Below are 11,745 nucleotides of genomic sequence, written 5' to 3' on the forward strand. Positions count from 1 at the left end.
ATATTTTTTTAAAGTGTAAATCCCCCCAAAAATTCCCAGAATACGTGATTTTAGCAAGATCAACAGATAAAAGTTGAATACACAAAAATTAATAACTTTTATATACTAGCAATGAATAGAAACAGAAATTCTTCAAAACACCATTTACAGAAGTTGAAAAAAATGGAATACTTTATGAATCTAACAAAACATGTAAAGGATATGTATGCTGGATACTATAGTACAAAATACTGGAGAAAAAAATCAAAGATGTGCTGTATGTCAATGCTATGTCAATTTTTAAAAAATCAAAGATGACCAAATAAATGTAACAGAACCACACACACCATGTTCACAGACTGGAGGATTCAGTACAGTATACATGTCAATTCTCCACCAAACTGACTATAGATTTAATGCTACTCTAATCAAGGCCCAAGTAGAATTATTCGTAGACACAGACAAACTGATTCTAAAATGTATGGAAAAGTGAAATGACCAAACAGCAAAAACAATTTTAAGCTGGAGGAATCATCTTAGTAATGTATAAGATCCACAGTAAGTGAGACAGTGTGGCACAAGCACTGAGACCGACGCAGAGATCACTGGACAGAATACAACCCAGAAACAACCCACACCAACGAGCCCAACTGATTTCTGACCCAAGTGAAAAGTCAATTCAATGGAGAAAGGGTAGAACAAATGGGTTTGGGACGAACATGACATCCATCCTGCCCAAAATTATACCTGATACGCGATCAACTCAAAATGAATCACAAATCTAAATGTAAAACTAGGGCATTTTTAGAAGAAAATACAGAAAAAACTCTTTATGAGATTTTATCAAATAGTTCTTTGACATGATACCAAAAAGTATGATTTATAAAAAAAAATCTGGAAAGTTGAACTTCATCAAAATTTAATTTTTCTTTGCAAAAAAACAAAAAGTTGATGGAATTTAAAGACTAGGTACAGCCTGAAACTGTTTTTGCAAATCACAAATCTGACCTAAGATTCATAACAAGAATTATCAAGAATTCTCAAAAGTCAAAAGAAAGAAAATAAAACAAGTAAAAAAAAAAAAGCAAAGTTTTAAACACTCCATCCAAGAGGATACAAGAATGGCAAATCAATGAAGCGTTCAGTAACAGTCACTAGGGAAATGCACACTAAATCACAACACCACCACACACCTATCCATTAATGGTTAAAGTAACATCTGAGGAGGGCACGACACCCACTCCAGTGTTCTTGCCTGGAGAATCCCCAGGACAGAGGAGCCTGGTGGGCTACAGTCCACGGGGTCGCACAGAGTCGGACACGACTGAAGCAACTCAGCACAAAATAACGTCTAACAGTATCGAGAACTGGCATGGACGCAGAGCACCTGAACTCTCACCTCTGCTCGCAGGAAGTTAAAACAGAACAGCTGCTCAGAAAACAGTTTGGCAGTTTCTTACAACGTTACCACTGACCCTGCTCCCATTCCTTGGTATTCACCCTAGAGAAATGAAAATTTACTTTCATATGAAAACTTGTACACAAATGTTTTACAGCAGCTCTATTCATTACCAACAAAAACTGAAAGGACCCCAGTGTGCACCAAGAGAAGGTGGTCACGGCAATCCACCCACACAACAGAAGACCACCCGGCAGTGGGCGGGAACAAGCTGCTGAAACCTGCACAAATCGGGATGAAACTCAAAGTGACTATGCCGAGTGAAAGGAACCAGCCTCAAAACGCTACAGACCGTATGATCCCATCTATATGACTCCCCAAGAAGACAAAGCCATAGTAACAAAGTCATGACTGTCCAGAGTGGGGCAGGGAGGAGAGCGACTGCACAGGAGCAGCTGCAGGGAGCCTGTCTGGGCAACGGCGCTGCTCCGCACACTGACGGAGACACACGAAGCTGCACATGCCGCGGGCAGGGCTCCCTGGTGGCTCAGCGGTCAGGATGCCAAGCTTTCACTGCCACGGCCCAGGTCCAGTCTCTGTTCGGGGAACTGAGATCCCGCAAGCCACACTGCATGTGTATACATATGAACGTATATATATGTGTGTGTGTATATATATACACACGTATATAAACGAACACACACACACACATACAGAAGGCTTCCCTGGCGGCTCAGTCGGTAAAAAGAATCTGCCTACAATCCAAGAGACCAGTTGCAATGCAGGAGACCCTGGTTTGATCCTTGGGTGGGGAAGATCCCCTGGAGAAGGAAATGTCAACCCACTCCAGTATTCTTGCCTGGAAAATTCCATGGACAGAGGAGCCTGGTGGCCTAAAGTCCACGGGATCTCAAGAGTCGGACACGACTTAGTGACTAAACCATCACACGCGCACACACATCTATCTACCTATATAGACAGATATAGCAATAACGCATAGTAACCTGGAATGTTACGTCCATGAATCAAGGCAAACTGGAAAGAGTCAAACAGAAAATGGCAAGAGTGAACGTCAACATTTTAGGAATCAGTGAACTAAAATAGACTTGAATGGGCGAATTTAACTCAGATGACCACTATATCTACTACTGCAGGCAAGAATCCCTTAGAAGAAATGGAGTAGCCCTCATAGCCAACAAGAGTCCAAAATGCAGTACTTGGGTGTAATCTCAAAAACGACAGAATGATCTCTGTTCGTTTCCAAGGCAAACCATTCAATATCACAGTAATCCACGTCTATGCCCCAACTATTAATACCGAAGAAGCTGAAGTTGAATGGTTCTATGAAGACCTACAAGATCTTCTAGAACTAACACCCAAAAAACATGTTCTTTTCATTATAAGGGACTGGAATGCAAAAGTAGAAGTCAAGAGATACCTGGAGTAACAGGCAAGTTTGGCCTTGGAGTACAAAACGAAGCAGGGCAAAGGCTAACAGAGTTTTGCCGAGAGAACACACTGGTCATGGCAACACCCTCTTCCAACAACACAAGAAAAGACTCTACACATGGACGTCACCAGATGGTCAATACCGAAATCAGACTGATTATATTCTTTGCAGCTGAAGATGGAGAAGATCTATACAGTCAGCAAAAACAAGACTGGAAGCTGACTGTGGCTCAGACCATGAACTCCTTATTGCCTGATTCAGACTTAAATTGAAGAAAGTAGGGAAAATCACCAGACCATTCAGGTACGACCTAAAACAAACCCCTTAGGATTATACAGTGGAAGTGAGAAATAGATTCAAGGGATTAGATGATAGAGAGTGCCTGAATAACTATGGACGGAGGTTCGTAACATTGTACAGGAGGCAGTGATCAAGACCATCCCCAAGAAAAACAAATGAAAAAAGGCAAAATGGTTGCTTGAGGAGGCCTTACAAATAGCTGAGAAAAGAAGAGAAGCAAAAGGCAAGGGAGAAAAGGAAAGATATCCCCATTTGAATGCAAAGTTCCAAAGAATAGAAAAGAGGTAAGAAAGCCTTCCTCAGTGATCAATGCAAAGAAATAGAGGAAAACAATAGAATGGGAAAGACTAGAGATCTCTTTAAGAAAATTAGAGATACCAAGGGAACATTTCATGCAAAGAAGGGCACAATAAAGGACAGAAATGGTATAGACCTAACAGAAGCAGAAGATATTAAGAGGTGACAGCAATACACAGCAGAACTATAAAAACAAAGATCACTCACCTAGAGCCACACATCCTGGAATGTGAAGTCAAGTGGGCCTTCGGAAGCATCACTACAAACAAACTAGTGGAGGTGATGGAATTCCATTTGGGCTATTTCAAATCCTAAAAGATGAGGCTTGTGAAAGTGCTGCAATCAATGTGTCAGCAAATTTGGAAAACTCAGCAGTGGCCTGGAAAAGGTCAACTTTTGTTCCAATCCCGACGAAGGGCAACGCCAAAGAATGTTCAAACTACCGCACAACTGCACTCATTTCACACGCTAGCAAAGTAATGCTCAAAATCCTCCAAGCTAGGCTTCAACAGTACATGAACTGAGAACTTCCAGATGTTAAAGTTGGATTTTAGAAAAGGCAGAGGAACCAAACTGCCAACATCCGTTGAATCATAGAAAAAAGCAAGAGAATTTCAGAAAAACATCTATTTCTGCTCTATTGATTACGACAAAGTCTTTGACTCTGTGGATCACAACAAACTGTGGAAAATTCTTCAAGAGATGGGAATACCAGACCACCTTACCTGCCTCTTGAGAAATCTGTATGCAGGTCAAAAAAGCATCAGTTACAACTGGACGTGGAACAACAGACTGGTTCCAAATCGGGAAAGTATATCAAGACTGCATATTGTCACCCTACTTATTTAACTTAGATGCAGAGTACATCTTGAGAAATGCCGGGCTGGATGAAGCACAAGCTGGAATCAAGATTGCCGGGAGAAATACCAGTAACCTCAGATACACAGATGACACCACCCTTATGGCAGAAGGTGAAGAAGAACTCAAGAGCCTCTTGATGCAACTGGAAGAAGAGAGTGAAAAAGTTGGCTTAAAACTCAACATTCGGAAAACTAAGATATTGGCAACTGGTCCCATCATTTCATGGCAAATAACTGGGCAAACAATGGAAACAATGCCAGACTTTATTTTCTTGGACTCCAAAATCACTGCAGATGGTGACTGCAGCCATGAAATTAAAAGACGTTTGCTCCTTGGAAAAAAGCTATGATCAAGCTAGACAGCCTGTTAAAAAGCAGAGACATTACTTTGCTGACAAAGGTTCCTCTAGTCAAAGCTATGGTTTTTCCAATAGTCACCATAAACAAAGCTGAGCACCGAAGAGTTAATGCTGTTGAACTGTGGTGCTAGAGAAGACCCTTCCGAGTCCCTTGGACTGCAAGGAGATCCAACCAGTCCATCCTAAAGGAAATCAGTCCTGAATATTCACTGGAAGGACTGATGCTGAAGCTGAAACCCCAATACTTTGTCCACCTGATGCGAAGAACTGACTCACTAGAAAAGACCTGATGCTGGGAAAGATTGAAGGCTGGAGGAGAAGGGGACAACAGAGGATGAGATGGTTGGATGGCATCACCGATTTGATGGACATGAGTTTGAGCAAGCTCTGGGAGTTGGTGATGGACAGGGAGGCCTGGCGTGCTGCAGTCCATGGGGTCACAAAGAGTCGGACACGACTGAGCGACTGAGCTGTACTGACAATATATAGATAGATAAATAGATAGATATAACTACATGTTAATTTTTTAAATTAGCACATAATAAAACCAGTTGGAAAAATTCTAACGGTATCTTTAAAGTCAAGCCAGATGTATACTGAGCAATTCCACTTTGGGTTTACACTCGACCAAAAGGAGTCCTCCATCCACCAAAAGACATGTACAGGAATGTGCATACCAGCCGGATTTGTATCAGTCATGAAATAAAATGAGCCCAATGTCCGTCAATATTAGAATGGTTAAGTTTCGGGACAGTCGCACAATGGAAACTGCATGCCATGAAAAGGAATGGTGAGCTGCTGCATCAACAACAGGAATGGACTCAAATACACTGTTGAGCCGGAGAGCCCTGCCTACCGCAGAGCACTGTAACGCGAAAATCAGACACAGGCAACACACGCAAGAACAGTGGGGATGACGAGGAGGGGAACATGGGCACATTCTAGGGTACTGGGAATACTTTTTATCCATGTTGCCTATGTCCAAATACTGGTCCCATGGGTGTGCACACACACAAAGAATACTGCACACAGAGACACTCCCTGTGGCGTTACCCACTGCAAACCTTTCTGAATCACACAAGGTTCTAGATCTTTACCGGACCTACTTCCTCAGGTCACTGAAGCAAATGCAAACCAGGGCCTTCCCTGGTGACTCACTGGTGAAGAATCCGGCTGCCAATGCAGGTGGTACAGGTTTGATCCCTGACCCAAGAAGACCCCACGCGGCTCGGAGTAAGAATCCATAGTGCCACAACGCCCAAGCCTGTGTCCAGCGCCTGGGAGCTGCAGCTACTGGCGCCCCCGCGCCCCAGAGCCAGTGCTCAACAACGAGGCCTCCGCAGTGAGAAGCCCATGGCCTTCAACTAGAGAGCACCCTGCTCACTGCAATTACAGAAAGCAATGAAGACCAGCCCAGCACCCCTCCAAAAAAACATGAACCCGAGAGTGATGAGTGAGCGTCATCGCATCGCGGCAGCTCTTCCTGCGGCACGGGGAAGGCGCTACAGACCCCAGCGTGCCCCAAGGCCCACAATGGCACCGTCTGACCGGGCGACACACTGCGCGTGTTGTCCTAGTTGCAGTCGTGTCCAGGCCTCTGCGATGCCACGGACTGGGGCTCGCCAGGCTCTTCTGTCCATAGGATTCTCCAGGCAAGAATACTGGAGTGGGTTGCCATGTCCTTCTCTAGGAGGATATACTGTATGATGGCCCTTAAACATTAACATTTCAATTATTAATTTCTCGGGTTTCCAAATCACTGCAGATGGTGACTACAGCCATGAAATTAAAAGACACCTTCTCCTTGAAAGGAAAGTTACGACCAACTTAGACAGCATATTGAAAAGCAGAGATGTTAACCTCACCGACAGAGGTCCGTCTAGTCAAGGCTATGGTTTTTCCAGTGGTCATGTATGGATCTGAGAGTTGGACTATGAAGAAAGCTGAGAGCCAAAGAATTGATGCTTTTGAACTGTGGTGTTGGAGACTCTTGAGACTCCCTTGGACTACAAGGAGATCCAACCAGTCCATTCTGAAGGAGATCAGTCCTGAATATTCACTGGAAGGACTGATGCTGAAGCTGAACCTCCAATCCTTTGGCCACCTAATTCGAAGAACTAACTCATTGGAAAAGACCCTGATTCTGGGAAAGATCGAAGGCAGGAGGAGGACAGAGGATGAGATGGCTGGATGGCATCACCAACTCAATGGACATGAGTTTGAGTAAACCCCGTGAGTTGGTGAAGAAGCCTGGCATGCTGCAGTCCATGGAGTCACAAAGAGTCAGACATGACTGAGCGACTGAACAAAACTGAAACATTAATAAATTCTTCTTGCCAGTTTTTTAGCAACAAAAAAGGATTTACATTATTATCAACACAAATGCTCCCTATGCACCATGTTCTCTCATTTTCAAACTGTAGTATCACTGTTTGAAAATGTACCTTGATCTGTACCCCAAACAGCTTCCTGTCATAAACCTCTAACAGCATTACAAAAGAGTCCTAAATGCCCATCTGAGCCCTCCATACGTGTACATATTATGTAAATTGATACCCCAACAGCTAATTTCATGGCTCGATTTCCACAATACAAAAATCTGCATACTCTCCTATGCAGATATATATATACACACAGATACTTTACAAAACTGGATCCTTACTACAAACACTGTTCTCTTCAACGTTTTGCTTCTTCAGCCACGCTGTGCGGCTTCTGGGATTCAGCTCCCTGACCAGGGATTGAGACCATGTCCTCAGCGGTGTGGAGTCCTCACCACTGGACATTCCCACACACACTTTTTTATTTTGTAAGCTTCTCTCTTCACTTAATGCACCATGAATGTTATGAAAATTATATTTTAAAATAGGGATGCAAAACAGCAAGATATTTTCATAATATCCTTCACCTACCAACTTTTCACGCAGGACTAACTCTTTATCATCACGTTAGAGCAGACCAGCACACGTGGCTGTTAGAACAGGACGGGCCAAGATGTCTGTCATCATCTTTACATCCTCATGTCACGAGTGAGAAAGCTTCATCGATGGCGTCCTGCAGCAGGGCGCCTGCAGAGCCAGCCAGGCCGGCTTCCTGACAGCAAGGGTCCGGTTCACACACAACCCCGTGTGCCCACTTGCCAGCCTCCAACCGTTTAATTCTCCCAACAACACGAGAAGCCGGGAGCCTACAAAGCCGAGCAGTGTGAGGCTATGCCTCAGGGCACAGAGCCTAGCAAGTCTGTGTCCCCCGGCTTTGCGTATTTTGTGTACAGAGCTGTGCTATGGGCCGAAGACTCTACAAGCTAAGCTGTTTCCTACTCATCCCACAGTCCTCATTTCCCCGTAGAAGCCAACTGCACATGGAAGCGCCCTCTCTGCCTCAAGGCCGCCTCCGACAGCTGTGGTCCTGGGTCCACGCAGCACGCTGACGGGAGCAAAGACCCCTCCTGAGAATCCAGACAGCCCGCCTACTCTCACTCCTCTCAGGCACCTTTTGCCCTGGCAAACCCAGAGATGGAAACGAGGCGCCCCGAGAACCGTAAGCCTGCCTGGGAAACGCAGGGCCAGCACCCATTTACCGTTACTCGTTGACCAACACTGTTTGGGGTGCCTCTTCTGCCCCAGATGAGGTGTCCCCAAAAGCTCACCATCTGAGGGGAAACAATTCAGAGGTTCCAGAATTACACAAAGAATTTTTGTGACTGGTGTCACCTGTTACCATAAACAGTATCTTTGATACGTTATTAATAAAACACTTGTGAAGTACTTTTAAAACTAAAGACACAGCTTGAAAACTTCAAAGTATAGTAGAAAAGAATGTTTTCAAAGGTGCAGGTCACAACTTAACAGTACATAATAATCCGTGCATTACAACCATCATTATTGTTAATGAAACTGAGCGAAACTGAAGATACCAGAAAGTATCAGAGTATCGTTTTGTAAACCCTGCAGTGTGAGTGTGTGTGTACATGTGTGAGTGCAGGGTATGTGCAGAGCAGTATTAAGTCTCAAGGTATTCAGTTCTTATAGTGGGACACGGTCCAAACTCTGAACTCATAAATTTAACAGAAAAAAAAAAAAAGTCCTGTCAAGATAATTAATACTAGGCAGACAGTTATCCAAGTTTGAAAAGTGTCATTCGAATAATAACTAAAAGGTTATTTTAGCTAAATAATGCAAAATAAGTGAGAATTATTAAAACCTAGAATAATGGTGTGAAAGGCTACTGTAAGAATTTTTATTGTGCCAATTTGTTTTTATTAAATCAATAAAAATGTATGTATTTTACATCCAGCTGCAGCCAATATTATCAACATTTTTGCAAAGAATTTGCTAAAACAGGCATCCCTGCCTCCCCTCCCCAGAAGCAGCAAACACGGCCCTTAATTTGCACTCCATCCATGAAACGCGTAAGCCTCATCCTGTATCCTAAGAAGGACACCAGTTTCGCTCTCCAGTGTACTGGAAGATGGCAAGCTCCGAAGACTGTGAAATGCAGGGCTGTGACCCAAAACAAAGCGGACAATATAAAGAAAGTTCCAACAACTGCAGAGAACACCCAAAACCCTATAAGCTACAACTAAAGCCCACACACATTACTATGTATTCAGATAATAATATCAGGACCAGAGAGCCATGCCACGTGCAATGATTTCTTATCTGTTCTCACTACCTATCGTTCCAACACAACATTTACAATCCCGCATAAAACAATTTCTGTCTCAGAAGCGGGCACACAAATAAATACTCCTTACGAGGCTTTCGGTTGTTTTCACTGCTGCAAATGTCTTCAAAGCAACTTAAAACAGTCCTAACAACACAAACTCCTGGAAAAAAAAAAAAATCCATTATCTTTCAGCAGCCGACTGAACGAGTGGAAATGACTGCCAACTGCACACCCGCGTACCAGTCCTGGGTCTTGCAAAGTGTTGTGACCAAGAGCGAAATAAAAGTGGCAGCCATCCACAGCTAGCAGCGGCGGTGTGTGCTGCTGTCTTCAAAGACAGAAGAAAGAAAGAAAGAAAAAAAAAAAATGACGATTCAAATATATACCTGAGTAACCAGACCACTCATTACCTCTATAAACACTTCCAAAGAGCAGGGGGTGAAGCGCCAGGGCCGCCACTTGCGAGGACTGCCAGTCTCTTTTTTCAAATGACCGTTTCGGAGGAGCACAAGAAAACTTGGAGGCGGCGCTCGGCGATGACCGTGCGCCGGGCGCGGAGGAAGGAGGTGGGCACGCGCGGCGAGCCTCGCTCGCGTCCACCTGACGCCCAGCGGCTCCGGAATCGCACCCGAGTAAACCTCAAGGACGGGCCCGCCGCGGGCCGAGGCGGCCCCGGCCCGGCCCGTGACAGCGCCGCGCAGGTGGGCGCCGCGCGCTCCCGGGAGATGCGGCACCTGGCGGCGGCCGGGCCCCGGGCGCCTCCCACAGCCCGGGGCCGCGGTCCCCCGCGCCGGCCCCGCGGGAGGCTGTCAGCGCGCGAGCCGCCCGGCCCCGGCCCCGCACCGTTACCGCCCCCCCCCCCCGCCGCTTACCTCAAAGTAGCCTCCGGGGGCGGCGCCGCCCGCGCCCGCGCCCGCGCCGAGGGGCCCGTTGGCCGCCGCCGCCGCCGCCGCGCCGCCCGGGGCCGCCAGGCCCGCGGCCTGGGAGCCGCGCAGCGCCGCCGCCGGGCCGGCCTTGCCGCCGCCCGCGCCGCCGTTGCCCCCGCCCGAGCCGCCGCCGCCGCCGCCGCCCCGCTTGTTCTTCCGGCGCTTGGCCCCGCGCTTGGCGTCGGCCGGGCTCATGGCGGGCGGGCAGGCGGGGAGGGCGCGGAGTGGGCGCGGGGCCGCGGGCGGCGGCGGAGGGCGGGGAAGGCGGGGAGGCTGAGGCGGCGGCGGGACACGCTCTGGCCGGCCGCGGGCGGGGAGCGGGGGGGCAGGGCGCTGCGCGGGGTCGCCTCCGGGCGGGCGGGCGGGCGGCAGCTGCGGGGCGGCGGCTGGGCGGGAGCGACGGCGAGTCCACCGGGCCCGGCGCCGCCGCTGACCAGAGTTAGAGTCCAATATGGCGGACACAAGGGGAAAGGGATCCCAGTTTACGTCGGGGGAGGGGGAAGGAGCGGCGGGGAGGGGGAGGGGTGTGGGCGCCCTCCTCCCCTCCCTCACCGCCCCCCCCCGCCTCACTCCGCCCTCTCGAGCTCCGCTCCCCCTCCGGCCGCGCCCTCCCTGCCCGCCGTTAACACGCCTCCGGCACGTGGGGCACGCCGGGAGCTGGAGTCCGCGCTCCCGCACCCGCCGCTCGGGCCGCCCGGTGTGAGGACTACGATTCCCGTCAGGCCGCGCGCGCTTAAGCGCCGGGACGCCGCGAGGGGCTGCGGCAAGGGGAGCGAGATGCGGAGGTGACGTCACCCCGGGCCCGAGCCGCGCGGCCCCCTCCCCGCCCGCGCCGCGTGGCCTTCTGGGACTTGTAGTCGAGCGGAGGGTCCCGGCCCAGCGCGGGGCCGAGTGAGCGAACTACGAGCCAGCGGTGAGGAGAGTTCCGCCTCTTTGACAGGCTCCCAGACGCCCCCGCGCCCACGCCCCCGCCGCGGGTCCGCAGCCGGGTTCGGCCCCCGGGATGGCGTCGGGTAGGCGAGCCCGCGTTCTGACCCGCCGGGAACGGCTCTGTGACCTTGGCCCGATTCGAATCCGCTTCCTCCACCGTTGGCCCTGTGACCTTGGGCCGGGGCCCTCGCCTGAGTCCAGGTGACTCAGTGGGACTCGAAGGACCCGTCTCGGGGGCTGGGCGCGCGTTTCCGGACGGAGAGCGCTGGGTCTGGCTGCCGGCTGGTCAGGGGCCTCCCGCCCCGGGCGATGGGGCCGCCGCGAGCCTTCAGACCTGGCCGCTCGCTTAGAATCGCTGGGCTGGAGGCGCCCTTCCCACCTCGTCGTCTTCCTGCTGCCCCTTTGCAGCCACCGCCCGGGGACCCGGTACCTTGCGACCCTGCGCTGTCGCAGGGCGGTCCAGCCGCTCCTCACGACCTCGGATGCACCCGCCGAACAGGCCACGAACCCCGTCAGGCCCTCCCCGGCCCTGCAGTGGGGCCACTCCGCCGGGACCCTCCTACCTGGGCCGCTTGCC

General features: G+C 49.4%; 1 protein-coding gene across 3 annotated transcripts in view; it reads right to left on the reverse strand.

Annotated features, from left to right (window-relative positions):
• The window catches only part of FAM193A (family with sequence similarity 193 member A), a 147,017-nt gene extending 136,285 nt beyond the window's left edge, over positions 1-10,732 (reverse strand). For 2 of the 3 annotated variants that reach the window (XM_061421025.1, XM_061421024.1), the window contains exon 1: positions 10,185-10,732. In XM_061421025.1, coding sequence (XP_061277009.1) covers positions 10,185-10,433 — 249 coding nt within the window. In that variant the 5' untranslated portion in view covers positions 10,434-10,732. Of the gene's footprint in view, positions 1-9,722; positions 10,041-10,184 lie in introns of those variants that run through there. The other variant, XM_061421026.1, reaches the window with a different exon arrangement.
• Positions 10,733-11,745: the final 1,013 nt, after the last annotated feature.

Source organism: Bos javanicus, chromosome 6 (assembly GCF_032452875.1).
Source record: "Bos javanicus breed banteng chromosome 6, ARS-OSU_banteng_1.0, whole genome shotgun sequence".
NCBI classification, from domain to species: Eukaryota; Metazoa; Chordata; class Mammalia; order Artiodactyla; family Bovidae; genus Bos; species Bos javanicus.